The sequence below is a fragment of the Caloenas nicobarica genome, chromosome 2 (genome assembly GCF_036013445.1).
Source record: "Caloenas nicobarica isolate bCalNic1 chromosome 2, bCalNic1.hap1, whole genome shotgun sequence".
Lineage (NCBI taxonomy): Eukaryota > Metazoa > Chordata > Aves > Columbiformes > Columbidae > Caloenas > Caloenas nicobarica.
The window spans coordinates 120,617,174-120,634,820 of record NC_088246.1 but is presented as its reverse complement, the minus strand read 5'-3'; the positions used below and the strand labels follow the sequence as shown (position 1 = coordinate 120,634,820).

The following is a 17,647-nucleotide window of genomic DNA, read 5'->3' as shown; positions in this document are numbered from 1 at the left end:
GCTTCTCTGCTTTGTCCCTGAGCTGCCCAGATAGAAGGCAGCTCTGAGCTGGTCCCCCGTCATTGAGCACAGCGCGGTGCCAAGTGAGCTCTGCAGCTCATGGTGGGTGCTGGAGCCCATCCCACACCTTGGGGAAGGGACCGAGGGGACCTCGTGCTGCCATCTACAGGCATGCGTCCTATGTCCGAATGGGGAGTGGGGACACTACACTTTCACGCAGGCAATTCGGAACAAGATTGCCTGAAGCTTTCTTTATTCCTTTCTTTCTTTTTCTGTTATCAGTGACACTTAGAAATACGTAAGGGATAAAGCCTTGTGAAGAAACAATAGCTCAGCCAGATTTATCAGAGTTTTGTTCATTTGAGAAACCTGCTTACAATGACCACGGATCCTGCCTGTGAAAGTATCTAAGCAGACAAACCCCTTGCTCATGAGAAGTTATACTGAAATGAAGAAGTACCACACACACTGTGGACTTCCCTTAAAGACAAAAGCTTGCAGAAATGAGGCCAAAATATATACTCCTATATGTGTACAGATACATATCCATATATGTACATATGTGTATATACACATGCATACATATGTAGAATCATAGAATCGTTTAGGTTGGAAGAGACCCTCAGGATCATCGAATCCAACCGTAACCTAACCTAACTCTGTCACTAAAGCATGTCCCTAAGAACCTTATCTAAACACCTTTTAAACCCCTCCAGGGATGGTGACTCCACCACTTCCCTGGGCAGCCTGTTCCAATGCCTGACAACCCTTTCTGTGAATAATTTTTCCCTAATATCCAATCTAAACCTCCCCTGGTGCAACTTGAGGCCATTTCCTCTCATCCTATCACTTGCTACTTGGGAGAAGAGACCAACCCCCTCCACGCTACAACCTCCTTTCAGGTAGTTGCAGACAGCGATCAGGTCTCCCCTCAGCCTCCTTTTCTCCAGGCTAAACAGCCCCAGTTCCCTCAGCTGCTCCTCATCAGACTTGTGCTCTTATACTCATGCTCTAAAGGTACCTTAACCTGGAGTCACCCAAACTAGCACATTTGAGCTTTTCCCTTTCACATCTCTGAAAGATCATGATGATGGAAACATAAGAAATTTCCAAAAGCCCAGAAACATCTTCAGTGAAAAGGCTTTTCACATCATCTTTGTACTCCATGTACAGTATTAAAAAAAAATCATTTTAATAGCTGACTCCTTATAAATGATTAACGTATTGCATTGCACGTAAGTGCTCTCCTGTTTCTAGGAACATCTAGTTGGGTAATATTCTCACTGGTGATTCATATACATGTTCCTTTATAATTACAGTGAAATAATATTTTCTGGGGAAGTGATTTTTAAAAGTATGTCGGGTGCTACAGGAGAAGATCAAAGTATAATAAAACTTAGATGGAAGCAAAAATCATGCATGAATAACAGCACCGGCTTTAACAATGGACTGAATAAACACATGTAATTCTAAAGAGGCACTGAATTTTTTGTCTGAGCAATTAATTGTGGAAGGCTTCATTCAAATGAACAGGCTGAGCAGATAAGCAATAACTTATCACCACAACCTTTTGCTTCAAAAACATACAGATATATGTGCCTGGGTTCCCATCAGCAGGAAGACTCTCACTACAAGATGTCAACGCAGATCTTTACACGTAGTATTTGGGATCTTATAAACAGAGTGAACACACAGGTAAAAGCAGGGTCAGCAAATAGTAATGACTAAACCAGTCTTTACTTCAGTGAGCAGAGAGGCAGCCAGAGCAGCTGGGATCACCTCAAGTTCATGTCCTGGCACTATCAAGAAGCAGAAAACAACTGCAAAATGTGCCAGATACGGCACATCAGGACCCAGCCACCTGTTGTTTTGCGTTGGTGAGGGAAGACATTGAGGCAGTGGCTGGGAATGACATTTTGCTTGGCTGTTTGAAATAAAAGGCAAACACTTTCTGTAAGCATGCGGTGAGCAGAGCGCTCAACAACTCTGAGAGCAGCACACCCGCAAGTTCAAGCAAAATTCCTCATCGTGACTTCTGCTGCCTGCACAGCCCTGGCGGGGACCGTGAACTTCACCTGGCAGTGCTAAAAACTACCAAATAAATGGGATTCCAGCTTAGCCATCTGCATTCCGAACCAAATTGTTCAGCTGTCAGGCTTCCGCATTTATCTTAGTAAAAGTAAATTGCAAGTGCAGCGATCAGCGGGTGAGCAGTAGTCTTTGTGGAATTACTCGTTCATCCAGGCTGATCACAGAACACACAGGTTAGCTTATTGCTTCCCAAATATAAAATAAAAATAAAAAATGAAGAGGACAGCCTGACTTAAACAATTCAGGCAACAAACACAGAACAAACATGTTAGAAGGGGTTTTTTTTCGGAAAATTATACAGCTAGAATAAAAATTATAGATTTGTTCAGGATAAAAGAAATGCAGCAAATAACATATTTAACCTATACAAAGTTTATTTTTGAGTAAATGTATTGAAATGCAAGGCTTTGAAGGCCATATCCAAATATCACAATGCTCCTTTAATCCAGAGCTATGTGGATCTTATTTTGCCGAAATAAACTGAGAACAGAGAAATCTCTGTGGCTTTAATTGCTCTGAGATTTCTGTACAGCATCTTACCAGAAATACTAACCTGTAATGTAATGTGAGAGAAGTAACAACTAAAGAGATTCAGACCGAATGTCTGTCTTCATTCCCATGTGAGCAGAAGGCTCCATGACTTGTGTCCTAATATTTCAAAAGCGTTAGTGCAACAGAGTGACAGGTATTAAAGACACCCCCTACTTTCCCCAATTACATGAATTATCAGCTATGATACTTATTTTTGTTCCTCCCAGCAGCAATCTAGTCTTCTATGGGACGTAACGGCACTTCAAAATCTGAAGTGTGAAAGTCATGAACTGAATTAACTCAAAGGCTAAAAAATTAATTTCAAAAATCTAGTACCAATATTAATATAGCAGTTTAAAAGGACATCATCATTATGAAGTCTGCGTAATTGTTTGTGTACATGAAGGGCTTCAGGGCAATGGAAAACGTGAAAGATTTTCTCTGAAGTTGATGGCAGTAAAATTAATCCTTGGACATCATGCAAGGCCCTACCTGGGGGACCAGCTCCCACACTAGGAAACGCTGTTCTGTCACTGGGAGAGATACATCGGTGAGACCTTCCAGCTACGTCTCAGCTGTGGATGCCAGGAGCCCTGCCAGGTCTCTGGGCGAGTGCCGGTGGCTGAACCAGGTGGGACAATCCCCACACCCTGCCCATGGGCTGCACTGGGGGAAAAATCCAGAAACACCAGCAAAAAGAGAAGGACGGTGCATCCAACGGGCTCCCCAGTCTGGACAGTGGAGGGACCAGGATTGTTGGCAGCACTGCAAAAATACCTGCTGTGCTGCTTGCACCCGGGCTGGGGGATGCGGGGCCTGTACTCCCCACTGCTGTGGGACTACAGGTAAAGGGTGGCATGTTCCCGTATTTCTGCCTGCCCGCTCGGACGGCTGCTCTCACCCACCCGAGCGCAGTCAGCAGCATCGCTCTCTCACCGTGTCTACACGCTGTGTGACTCCAGTGTTGCCTGGGCTTTCATGCTCTGCTGTTGTACAGTAAAAACAGTGAAGGTTTTCTGCTGAGACAACAGTCAGCACAAAGCGCTACTAGAAAACCCCCAAGCAAAAGCCACCCCCAACAACAAAAGAGAATTCAGAGTGCACAAAGCAGATTTACGCTGTTAACAGCGTTGTGCGAGTAACTTAATAGCCCTTTTCTACATGTACCCTTTGGGCGGTAATACCAAAAGGTTTTAAGAAGCACTCCAAAGGGCTGTGCCTGACCCTAAGAGGCTAAAAATCTGAACAGAAATTGCACATGGAATTCCTTTTCTTTCACAAGCTTCAGAAACACATTCTTCAAAATCCCCAGTGCTCTTCCATCAAACAATGTGGAGGTGAATAAATGTAGCAAAGAGCAAAAGCATTATGCAGTAGATTCTTCTCTGCTTTTCATTGCATTGTACAGCCACACACAAGTTCAAAGTTTGAACAGAAAGTCTGTCACTGTCTGACAAAGACTTTGCACTCTGTATCAAAAAGCACTCATTCACATTTACAACAGTATTTTCTTCCCTGCAAGAAGAAAGTTTTCAAACATAAATCATATCTCTCAAAGCCACTGCAAGTGCCCAAGCGCTCCCCACGAAGACAGTTAACCACACCCTACCCGTAGCAATGATGCTCCTCCGACCGCTTGCTCTGTTCCCTGCTTCTTCTGCCTCAGAGTGCTCAGATCAGATCCTGCCCCAGAGAAAAAGCAGAGTCAGAGGCTTGGGATACTCAGAGCGGAGTCCTGGAGTCAGGCTGACGGAGGACCAAGGAGTACTGGGCTGAAGCGGCTTGGAAGGGAGACATATCGAAGCGCACTATTGCTCAACCATCACACAGGTAACTGAGAACATCTTAACTTGAAACCGCTGGTCACCATCTGGTGATGAAATAAGGAGACACCAAGCTAGTTAAAGCAAGCTTGTGCGTAGCAGGGGATTTTACTTACACTGACATAGTGAAACCTATTGTCATCTCCATTCACAGTCGTGTCTTTCCCACTTTTTCACTTCAATACAGTTTGTGTCAGCTTTGTCTTTCCTTTGCCTCAATCACAAGCTGACTTCATCTTTCCAACAGACTGCATTGCACATGCACGTGCACATAACCTTCCAATTGAAGACACTTCTAACATGAAAGGAAGTTATTAATGAGTGTGAAATTGCAGCCGAGACCCACAAAGTTGTGCCGCTCCTAAAAACAGGCACAGAAGACAGCCATTGGGATGAATATGATAAACAAGGTGGAATTAAAGGGTTAAAAAAAAGACAAGACTCTGGCTCTTCCCTGCTTCACAACTCTTACATGCGCATTTACAAATCCTGGGATAGCAGCAAAATTGGGCCTAGCTGACCTTTAAAAGAATGAATAATTTCCTAACAAAGTGAGATGTTTTAAATATATGTGACAGCTTTAAACACCCAAAGTGCTCTGCTTCTAATTATTTTTCCTACATATGAAATATTTTAGGAAAATCTTTATGGTATCTTTAATTTGTTAATTACCAGCTGGCTCTTACCGCACATTATTAAGCTACTATGGCAGTGACTAATGCCTCAGACAATACTAAATTACCAACAACACCTTGTGGATGAATGTGAACTAAGCGGCCTAGAAACGACTAGGTGCAGGTGTTTCTTTTCAGATAAAGATGGTTTATTAACCCAGGCATAAGACAACAAACACGAAATACCACACGGACAGGTCCGGAGGAGGAGGAGGGCTGTCCCACAAGCCCCATGTGCTGCCAACACCGTGAGCACCGCTGTGCCCCATGGCCAGAGTAACCCGGACACCTGCGTCCCACGCTGTTTGGTCATGGGACAGATGTGGAAAAGCGAGAGCACCTGGGATTTCTCTCTGGCAGTATTTTAGGTGCTGTGGGCTCTGCAGCTGTGTCCCCCCGCTCAGTGACTTTGCACGGCACTGGATGCGCAGAGGCAGTGCTGTACCACATGCCCACGTTCAGGACTCCTCTGCAGCAACGTGCCCTGTGGCCTAGAAGACCAACGGTATCCTGGGGTGCATTCGGAAAAGTGTGACCAGCAGGTCGAGGGAGGTTCTCCTCACCCTCTACTCTGCCCTGGTGAGGCCGCGTCTGGAGCATTGTGTCCAGTTCTGGGCTCCCCAGTTTAAGAAGGACAAGGAATTACTGGAGGGAGTCAGCAGTGGGCTACAAAGATGATCTGAAGTCTGGAGCATCTTGCTTACAAGGAGAGACTGGGAGAGCTGGGTCTGTTCAGCCTGGAGAAGTGAAGGCTGAGAGGGGATCTCATCAATGTTTGTAAATATCTCGAGGGTGGGTGTCAAGAGGATGGGACCAGACTCCTTTCAGTGGTGCCCAATGATAGGATGAGGAGCAATGGGCACAGACTGAAGCACAGGAGGTTCCACCTAAACACGAGGAGAAACTTCTTTGCTTTGAGGGTGCCAGAGCACTGGAACAGGCTGACCAGAGAGGTTGTGGAGTCTCCTTTTCTGGAGATATTCAAACCCCGCCTGGACACATTCCTGTGTGATCTGCTCTGGGTGAACCCGCTTTGGCAGGTGGGTTGGACTAGATGATCTCCAGAGGTCCCTACCAATCCCAACCATTCTGTGATTCTGTGACTTCCAGCCCGGCAGTCCCGAGGGCTGTGTGCCCACACTCGTGCAGTGTCAGAGGCTCAGTGTCGGTGCCGGTTTGCGCAGCCCAACGGGGCCAGGCCCTTCGCCATCCCTTCGTGCATCTCAGTAAGTCTCCGAAGTGAAGCACGCCAGGGAACCCCTGCTGCAGCGAAAGCAGGCTGCGGCCATTCCCTTCAGCGTGCCAACGGCAGGGCTGCTCAGATGCAGGGGATGCCAGGCAGGGGGCCCGGCAGGGACTTTGCATCAGGGAAGATGAAGATGCTTCCTCTGCACGGCTGCAGCCCAAGCACAGCCCTCTTCCTCTCACCTCTGAACACAAGTCTCATTTTTCCTCTTTTTTTTTTTTTTCCCCCAGTCACAGCACTATCTGCCAAATCGATTGATAACATTATAGCTTGGACAGGAACTTACACATCTTAGTACTAAGTGTGTGAAATAACATTACTCTCCTTTCCAAATCCTCCAGGAGTGGTTAGGAAAGCCAGTCTTCTCTTGCTCAGTTGCATTATAAAATTGCTGAACAAACCTATTCCACTCTAACGGGAAGGGACATATTTTCTTCCCTACTGTAAGTAGGTCAATGAAGACATGATGTTGTGAGGATGAATCTATTTTCCTCCACCCTCTTCCCCCTAATGGCAGTTTCAAATCATTCCGATTTAATTATATTTCTAGCGTTAGATATAATAAACTTGTAAGGTTATTAACAACTGATATATTGGTGGTCCTCAGGCCTGGCCTTCGTGCTTCCTTGCGGGTTTATTCTAGCCTCAGGTACATGCATGCAGTTCCCACACAGGGCACGTCACTGCACAGTTAAGAAAAGCCTGCAAAGAAATCTGGATGTGAAATGCAACAACGAGTTATGAGGCACAAAATTTTAACTCTCGGCTCTGAGATTGACATCGAGCTTTTACACCAATGTGACCTCTTTTTGAGGGTGAAATTCTGACTGTTATCTACTCTAAATCTAAAGTAGTTACACCGCGAACAGTGAACTTGCTTTGAATTAATACTGGGATAAACAAAGCCAGAGTATTTTCAGTGGAACTATTACAGTTCACAGCACGTGGAGACGTCTCTGCCTGCATTTCATCGATACGGATTAACCAGCAGCTAGAGAAACATTTAACTTGTAGTTCTAGCTATCTGAACACTAAATGCAAATTAAAGACCATTGGCAACAAAAAATACATTTCAGAGGAGAACTGCCTTCCCCAAAACAGAAAAAGGGAAAAAACTACACTACACAAAAGAAAATATAGAATGCCTATAGTCTTAGAAAATGAAATTTTAAAACCAAAATAGGTGTTGTTGCCTTTTTACTGACCGCCTCTCTCTATTTTAGAACAGATGGTGTAACTTAGTTTCGTTGATATTATCTGAAAAAAGGAAAAAGTAATTAATTCACCTCACGTAATGCCCATTGTAAACTCTCATGCACCCACACAAGCACTCCAAAGGCCCCTTCTGCAAGCAAATGTTTGCCATAGCAAAGGTTACACACTCCTACAACGCACTCCTCATATCCTCATCCCAAAAACAAGAGGCCTGCCTAGGAGATTAAAGCTAAGCACGTACAAGCGGGCACCACTCTTGTCCTCAGCGTGAAATTTTTACCCTATAAAACCCCATGACTTCAAAGGGGACTCGGATTTCATCCTAAGAATCCAATTACGCGTTTCAAATTTAGGATGGACTGTCAAGTGCCAGCTGACAGAGTGATGTCCCCAAGTATTTCAGGACAACGATATCAGAGCTGAAATGCAAAGCCAGCTGTTTATGCTTTAACCACTTACCTAAGGAACATTTCAAAATGAGGAAATTACATCATGATTAAGTGCTTCTGCACCTCAGCAAAATGTATCCCACTCTGCAGAGAGATCTTTCCAACCAGAATTTAGACAACATATCCTTTATTAAGAAAAATAATTCCTTGTGCAGTACTATCACCAGTATCACCAAATGCTAAGGATGGCAGAAAATATATGCAATCCACCTCCCACAGTGAGATAGTCAGATACCCTTCACTCGTGTTTATTAAAGCCATTCCTAACACCTGCAGTGATGGAGACTCCACAAGATCCATTGGCAGTGTATTTCAGGGATAACATTTTCCCAGGGTTTACCTCATCTTTCTTGCTTCACTTGAGACCCGTTTCTTTTTGTCTGTGGCACAGAAAAGAGATTACTGGGCTCCTCTTCACAACAGCCTGTTCAGTGTGACCTGGGCTTGAAAATCTGCCTGTCTCCCACCAGCTCCCCAGCAGGCTGCTCTTCTGCAGGCAAAGCAACCTTCAGGTTTTTTCCCTGGAGGCATGTCCTCTGGATCTCTTGTCCTTTTGACTTCCCTCCTCTGCACTTCCAAAGCGGATGGTGTTTTCTTGAAGGGCAGCACTTCAAACCGAACACAGGGCTCCAGCTGAGCACTCGACAACATGGAGATTACTCCCCGAAGGCTGTACTCCCATAAGCATCCCAACACTGTGCTTTGCTTTGTTTCCTTTCTGTCGTGCAACAGCTCAACATCGCCAATTCACCGGAGATCCAAGTAGCCCCCACCCTCTCCCGAAGGGCTGTTGTCCCACTGGTTGTTCCCCAGGCTGTGCTGGTTCACAGCTCGGTGAACCCTCTGCAGCTCCACACCACCACTGCTCACCTCGCTGCTCACGCCAGGTGTGCCCTGGCAACGCCGCTTCACAAAAGGCACCCGGTCGTGTGTAGTTCTTAATTAGCACACAGTGAAAAATACTGCAAATCCAGCAAGGACTGGGCCAATATTTACATAACCTTCCCCTCTTTTTATTTGCCTGCTCTATCTGCCAGGGGCAGAGTGGAAAAACAATTAAGATTATTTATTCCAAGGCTGAGATATCTAATTTTATTTCCTTGCTCTATATTGAGTCTGTCAGTAGATGTAGTCAGGCCTAATATAAGCCCAAGCAGCCATCTACAGTGGTGTACAACAGAGAAAGGATAGGACTAATGACCTGTGAAACAGATATGGCCAGACTTGACTAGTCTGAGGCAGCTTCCTGGCAAAGCTTGGTTTCTCTTGGACATAACACGGGCATGACTTATTTAGTACTTCACATGCACAGTTACCAAAGCTGAGGCTTTGTACACAAGGCATTTATTTTCACTTTCATGAAAAGTGAGTGGCTTGAAAAATTATCAGTCTATCTACTTACTTTATGCCTTTTTTGTAGAGAATACACTGTTTCAATGTGAATGAATATTAAATGGTGTAATAGCAAAGATTAGGCCCATTCAGTCCAAGTTACCACCGAGTTATGAGTAACTGTGTGACCCTCGACAGACACCTATTCGCTTTTCAGTGAAAATGCATCGTCTTGCCAAGAGTTCACCTAAGCCTGAAAACTATTTTTAAAAAAGGCTTAAACTCTAACACTATTAATTCTATTTAGGAATACATCAACAGATTTAATGCAGATTAAGAACTTACATTTGCCTGGATTCTTTTCAACCATCAGCTATCTAGTTTATTTATTTAGCTGTATGATTTCTGAAATTGTATTTACTATCTCCTAGACTCACATACTTGCTTCTTGCCATCATCATCTTAGCAAGTTTCCTCCGCTTACACCCACTTCCTACTATAAAACTTTTTTCAGTTGTTCTGCTAAATTTTATGCTTGACCTGAAATTTTACATACCAGACATTAGAGTCAAGCTGAATGTATTATTTAAACATTTTCAGCAATTTTCAATGCTAAAGTTATTGAAAAGAAATAGTTCTACCTGTGCTAAAAAAATTCCTTTATCATTCTTTTGTTGAAAAGCATTCATTTTCCCATGCTTTCACACAAAAACTTGAAATCTGGCAAGCAAGTACAAGTGATATCTTTCTGCTGCTATCAGCAAACAGCCATCGAACTTATTAACATAAGCCGTACTTCATCCCCCTCCACTGCTGGTTCACAGGGAGCTTCAGAGCTTATGAGTGGAAGCGATTGCTCTGGCAGCCAAAGGACAGAAAGGTCTCCTTGCTGATGACTTCTGTTTTGACCTGACATGGGTCTATGGAAGATGTGCTCAGGGGGCTGCTTGCAAACCACACACAACTGCTTGTACTTGAACATGTGTCTCCTCCAGAAATTTCCTCCCCAGCTGAGACTCTGTGGGCGAACGAAGGAGATGAAGCAAGGGCTTCTGCAGAATCACCTCTTCTGGGTGAGCTGCCAGCCTGCCCTGGTCGCTGTGACCGTGTGTTCCATGGGTCAGCCAAAAATTCATCCAACTCTCTGGCTGGAATTAGAGGGAAGACAACTTGAAGGCTGGGGTGAAGAGCAATACCAACAGCCTGGCAGGTGGCAGAGAGAGGTGGGAAACCAAGATGCAGAATTGGTTGTACGGGAAGCAACGTGATAGTTGGCTTTACCAGAAGTGGGTTTTTTTAAAAGAAACACATGACATCCACTGGTTTGCCGTTATCTATCTAGCTGGTTATAAAAGGCTACGAGGTTGGTTAGGCGTGTCTTCCCCTTGGTGAAGCCATGTTGACTAGATGATTAAGGGAGTGGAGCATCTCCCTCATGAGGAAAGGCTGAGGGAGCTGGGTCTCTTTAGCTTGGAGGAGACTGAGGGGTGACCTCATTAACGTTTATAAATATGTAAAGGGTGAGTGTCACGAGGATGGAGCCAGGCTCTTCTCGGTGACAACCAATGATAGGACAAGGGGTAATGGGTATAAACTGGAACACAGGAGGTTCCATTTAAATTTGAGAAGAAACTTCTTCACGGTGAGGGCGACGGGGCACTGGAACAGGCTGCCCAGGGAAGTTGTGGAGTCTCCTTCTCTGGAGACATTCAAACCCCACCTGGACGCCTTTCTGTGTAACCTCATCTGGGTGTTCCTGCTCCGGCGGGGGGATTGGACTAGATGATCTTTCGAGGTCCATTCCAATCCCTGACATTCTGTGATTCTGCGACCTGTTTACAGAATAGCCTGGCAGAGTACATGGCTTGACTCTCAGCTCTGTTAACCTCTCCTTGCATTCCTGTACCAGCATAATACAATTTGTACCTGCATTAAACTGATGTGATTTATTTTCCCTAATAAGACATGCAAATTGATCAAACTTTTAAGGACAAAAATAAAACGATAAAACACTTTGCATTTTGTTTGATCTTTTTGGAAATCTGTTTGATCTGTTTGGAAATACATTTTGTTTGTGTGTATTCAAAGAAAAGTGAAATATTTGTAATTGTAATTAAAAATACACATCAAATACCATGATAAACACTTTCAAACTTGGATCTATAATGTGCCTTTTTTCCTACATTCTAATCTGTAAGAGTCTGGCCAGCTCTCCAAGATTAAATTTAATTTCTCAAACAGGTGAAGAAGCTTTCAGTCACACAAATTAGCCGGGACTCCATGTTAAAACAGTAGTAAGATTTCAAAAGTATCAACTCAAAAGTTAGGAAATGTCTTAATCATTGTATAGGCCTTGTAATTTAAAGCATTTTTTAGATGTAAAGTGAGTGATTCTGAACTCAATTTACGAGGAAAAAAGAATAATCTAAAACCAGGGAATGGATTATATTTCCATATCACAAAAATGATACAGTGGCTCTCTTAATCCAATATAAATGAGCTGTGTACAAAACAAAGGGGGAAGGCAGAAACATATGATAGCCAAACTATAGCTTTATAAATCTGGAAAGAATCAAAAGCATTTCCTGATCTTATTCCAAGAAGAATGTCACATTACAAATGCACACAGACTGAAAAGGTAGTAATTATTAGAAAGCATATACTCTTGTTGAATGTTGTATTTTAAAAATGTAGCAGGAAAGCCTAAGATTACTAACTAATTCTATCCACAACTGTAATGGGTACTCAAGGACAACTTCACTCCAAGTACGTTCTTCTGTGCTTTGCCTGTACTTACTTTCATTATGTTTAAAAGAACTAGTCACAAGCTGTCAATAAATTGTTTTTAAAGCCTACTTGCTCACAGACTTTGCCATCTCTGCTTCATTTCTCTCTCTCTTTTTTTTTTTTTTTTTTAAGTTCCACCAAGTGCAAATGTTCTTAAAAATTTACAAGGAGGTCATTTCAAACCAGAGTAGTCTTATCCTTAGAAAATATATAAAAGAAAATAAGAATGCAGCACTTAAGTACCACTTTTCATCCCTTGATCTCAAAGCACTTCACAGAACTGGGCAAGTATCACCGTCCCTGCTCTCAGAAAAGGACACCAAAGCCCCCTGCACGGCTTGTCAAAGACCATGGGCACAGACGCCGACCTGCTCCCCGCATCGCCCGAGGGAAGGTTATGTTCAGCAAACAGCTACCACCATGACAAGAAATAGACTAATAAATAAAGATTCATTATTTCCACTGCCTTCCGATCTCTTCTTTATTACTCAGAGTACAATTCCCAATTCAGGTTACGTAGCCAAATGCAGCAAGAGGCCATGCAATTGGTTCAGATACAGGTAAGATACCATAAAACTTGGCTTCCTGCAATACCCTCCGGGCAGGGAGGATGGTTTTCCCGAGACTATGAGGTATCAGGCATTCTCTCAACTACCGCAGCTGCAATTAGATGCATTTTTAAGCATCCTATTAGTGGGAAGTACCATCGTGTTTCCAGGTAAAGTCACTTCATACGGTAATAATTAGCTCAGGAAGTACTTTGTTCCCTGATGCACCAGGAGCCAGAATCAATAACAAGTACAGGAGGTCGGACACCACTCGGACTGGCGACTTCCCTGGGTTTCCACTCGTGGACTCAGGGGTGATAACACAGCTGCATAGGACATCTTAATTGCATTAGTTTTGGTTGTGGGTGTTTTGGAGGGTTCTTTTTATGATAGAACTACAAAATTACAAACTTGAGGCTTTCTACAGCATGCTGTATCGTATAAGGCATTGACTGTCACACTCTGCCAAAACAAATCAGCTGCTGTCGCTGGGAGCAGATTCATTAGGACCCAAAGGAAATCATGTCACCATGAGCTGTTTCTAGGTACTTTTGAGCTCAGAAAAAATTCCAGCACATTGTCAGGGAACCATGGGGAAACAGTCCTTAAACTCTTTACCAACTGGTTCCTGATGACACCCCCGTTTTCTTATTTTTGGCAGAATGATCACTGCAAAAAGCTTGAAGATGGGGCTAGAAACAGAGATTTGCAAAGGAAAAAATGACCGTGACAGAAAGGAAGGGAAAGAAGGGAGGGAGAGAGAAAGAGAGAGAGAAAGGGAGAGAAAGAGAGGGAGAGAGAAAGGGAGAGAAAGAGAGGGAGAGAGAAAGGGAGAGAGAAAGGGAGAGAGAAAGGGAGAGAGAAAAAGAGAACTACATACAATAACTGTAAAGGATTTTAACATCCATATGTGTATCCCTGCCACTGGCTTTAGCAGGGTTTACAAAGAAAGAAGCACAAGGTTTATTAAAGGAAAAAATTTGCAAACCTGTTTTAACCTTGAAAATCACGATTTTTCTGAGCTCTCGTGACAAAGTCACTTGCAGCTTAATGGTAATGGAAAGGGAGGGACTGTGACCTGCCTGATCCAGAAGCAGACGTGTTCCTAGCCATGACGATGCAGGGCTTGTCCCTAAGCGACACCCAACAGTCAGCTCCTTGGGGCAGGAAAGCATGGCACACACTGGTGATGGACACTGCACCAGCGACGGAGCAGCACCTCAAACACTCAAACACCACCCAAAACCAGGAGGCACCAAGGCTTCAGCTCTAGGACTGTGCTCCCCTCACCAGTGATCTGTCCCCTGCTTGATCTCCCTGAAGACCAGGGCTTCCTTATCTCTCCTCTCTCTGCAGCAGCAAGAGGCAGGAGCTGGGGGCAGGTGTTTTTTCACCTTCCATCCCTTCTGTCCCAGCAGCACTTCTCCATTTCCCCCCAGTGTGGGGTTAGTGGGGGTCCTGGGAAATGGGAGAGAGGGAAGGGAAGGCTGCAGTGAGGCAAGAAGTCCAGCAGATCAAGGAGAAGAGGGTGTCACCACCTCCAGGAACACCTTGTTATAAAAGCCTTTAAGAAAAAGGTGTCTCCCTCTCTCCTCCTTCCCTCCTCACTTTCCTCCAAACCTGAGAAGCAAAGGGCTAGTGAAGAAGAAGGGGATGGGGAGGGAAGAGGGGAGAGGGGAGAGGGGATGAAGGGAGAGGGGATAAGGGGAGAGGGGATGAGGGGAGAGGTCCCAGCCCCTACCTCCTGCCCTGACAAAGCTACCACACCTTTACCCAAAGTCTCAGCGGTATTGCGCTGCTGTGTGGTACCTTCATCACTGAACCCATGTGGTACCATATTCACGCCAACAGTGCAAAATTCACCCTAACAGCTGATCAAGGATTTTTTCATTTCAGGAAATATGGCAACATCATAATAATATACAAACTATGTCAACTACAGCAATGTCTTCTGCAGGAAAATATCGGTTTGTTGAAGATTTTCCATTTACTGCTAGGACAGTTGGAAGATGTTATTTCAGGTGGATTAGATACACCGGAATATATTTTTTAAAGTCAATCCAATACCACACTGTAGTTCCTTACCCTGGGAACTCCCTGCTCCTGGGTCAGATGCTCATTCCCTTCCAGGAACAAGGCTTTTCAGGCAGCTTCACTTCCAGAATACAAAGCAGGTTTCCTTCTGATGAAGCTCTTCAGTGCCTCTTGGACATTTAATTATGGGAGAAGGTCTCAGATAATGAAATGGGAACATCATGCTCCTGAACTATAACTTCTGAAAAGCAATACACTGTGGTAGGGAAATGCAATTTAACTTTGAACTGACTCAGGAATTTCCCATGGAACATTAATTCTATTTTCTGCTCACCTCTGAACGTCAATCCGTTTTTCTCTTTCAGTTTAGGAAGCTTACAAAAGGTATAGCAAACCTCTGCTTCCAAATCTGTGGATTCTTCCTCCCTCCTGCCTTTTGCCATAGTCCTGGGGAGGGTGAGTGTCATCTGAAAACAGAAGCCTATGGTACCAAGCCTTATCAGAGGCGATGCCTAGCCGGAGGAACTGCTATCTAGCTATCTAACACAGAAGAGTAATAAAGGTGTATTTCCACCCCCTTCAGGTTTGCAGGGCCCCTGAGAGCTCACACGACTTGCCTGAAGCTGCACAGGATCCTTTGTGAGAACCAGAAACAAACCCCAGCTCTGCTAAGCCCCTCTGCAATTTTTGATTCATCATGACACATTTCGTCCTCTAAGTTCTTCCACTTCAACATCAAAACAAATATTACAGTGATATCTTAATGTAAGTAACTGTTGGCCTGGAAATTTAGCACAGGACTGAAGCGCTTAGCTAGTCTGAGCTCCTTAAAGTAACACCTAACTAGTACAAACTATAAGGGAATTGGCTTGAATGTCATTTCTCACCCCTGCAGTTGTTTTTCTCCAGATTCGCCTTAAAGGTTATATACTTCCTTCTTCTCCATCCCTGACATTTAACCACGCAGAAAACACTTCACAGCAGATTTGCTCACCCAAATTTAACCAGATATTTTGCACAATTTGGGTAAGCTGATCAATAGGGATGAACTCAAACAAATGGAAGAAAGATAACAAAATATCTGATGCATCATCTTCCCTTCAAACAGAGGAAACATTTCTATTTTAGTTCATCCAGTTCCACATACTTTGCAAGGCACAGACTGAGTCTCTACGGCACTGATATCTATAACCAAAAATGTTAGGCGTTTCAGTTATCCACAGACAGCACCTACTTCCTATGGTTATTACGGGCAGTACTAACATGTCAGGAATTCTGAGCATGTTTGGGTGAACTGCCACCAAATCCAAAGTCAGGAACTCCTCTACTATGAGCGTAAAACACGTGTGCCCAGAATAAATGGTGAAACTGATGCTGGCATTTAGGCAATTCTCATTCAAAGCACAGATTTAGATGAAACTCTAAGAATACAAGTTCTCTCTATGTAACAAATATTACATCTAACTTTCCACTCAGTTTCTGATACTTCAAAATCCTTTTGGTCACAGGAACACCATGACTTCACCAGAAATAATAAAGAGTCTGAAAATACCATTGATCAATGACATGATGTATCTTCTAGATATTGAAATTATGTCTGATAAGTTGTAGAAAGAACATGACAGCCTGAATCTTCTTTTTACTCACAAACTCACTGTCTAAAAGCGAAGACTATCAGGGGAATGTGCACATTTTTTAATTATTGCTAAAAGGACTTTGTTCAGAGAAAACAAAAGCGTCAAAAGGTTTAAAAAAAATCAAAACCAAATGCCAAGTAACAGCACTATTTGGGAACAAACAAACAAAAAGGTTAAATTTAATTAACCATGTGCTGTAATCAAATTCACACATGAGGAAACGGCAGGTGAGTGAAACCATGGCCAAACAAGCAAGCGAAAACATTGGTTACGTCCTCTCCAACGCGAAAAACAACTCGCTTTTCAACTTTGTAATATCCCACTAATGAAAAGCAAAGGTATATAACAAAATTCAGCTGACAGGAAAACAGCACTCAAAACTGCAATGGTAAGATCAGTAAAACTCAAGACTCCCTAGGTACACCAAGACAAGTAAACTTGTGAGTTAACACTTCACTGAGGAATAAAGTTCAAATAATCCATATGGGGAAAAGAGGGGGGAATAAAGCGCACGGGGAAAGCACTATGTGAACATCTACCCGATCCTATAGGAACTGCTCTGAAAGCAGAAACAAAGCCCAGAGGAACCAGCCTAGCAAATGTATGCAAAAGCAAGCTTCCTACTTACCCCATAGTCTGCACCATGATCTCTTTTGCCACTTTAGTAATTCCAAAGAATCCAGAATGGTGTTATTTTTAAGGGAATATTAGAGCCACTAAGAGGAGACAGAGGCAAGCTGACAAGCAGAGCTTTGCGAGCAGCCAAGCGGAGAGGGACGCATTTAAACCCTGGCTCAAGACGCTGCGTGTTCTGCGTCTATCTTTAACTTGTAAATGATTTGGTTTCACATTCCTCTGAAGTCCCGCTGGCAGATGCCTTTGCGGAGCTTTACCAATCGCAGGCACCCGGGCACCCTCCCCTTCTCTTCTCCGTCCCTCCCTCCCTCCCTCTCCCCCAAGCCTGCCACTCCGCCCCCATCTCCCCCATCTCCCCTCTCTGCCGGGCACAGGCACAGACACGCACACAGAGGCTTTGGCAGGCGGGATTTCACCGACTTCCCACGGCAAGCCCCCTGTCCCCACCAGAGCCCCCTGTCCCCACCAGCAGCCCCGTGTCCCCACCAGAGCCCCCTGTCCCCACCAGCAGACCCCTGTCCCCACCAGAGCCCCCTGTCCCCACCAGCAGCCCCGTGTCCCCACCAGAGCCCTCTGTCCCCACCAGAGCCCCCTGTCCCCACCAGCAGACCCCTGTCCCCACCAGAGCCCCCTGTCCCCACCAG

General features: G+C 44.3%; 1 protein-coding gene across 12 annotated transcripts in view; it reads right to left on the bottom strand.

The window, feature by feature from the left end:
• The window catches only part of DTNA (dystrobrevin alpha), a 187,066-nt gene extending 169,880 nt beyond the window's left edge, over positions 1-17,186 (bottom strand). For 3 of the 12 annotated variants that reach the window (XM_065627642.1, XM_065627637.1, XM_065627630.1), the window contains exon 1: positions 16,996-17,184. In XM_065627642.1, the coding sequence (XP_065483714.1) occupies positions 16,996-17,012 (17 nt within the window). In that variant the 5' untranslated portion in view covers positions 17,013-17,184. Of the gene's footprint in view, positions 1-4,231; positions 4,306-14,781; positions 14,870-16,995 lie in introns of those variants that run through there. The other 9 variants (XM_065627634.1, XM_065627629.1, XM_065627639.1 and 6 more) reach the window with 6 other exon arrangements.
• Between the last annotated feature and the right edge of the window lie 461 nt (positions 17,187-17,647).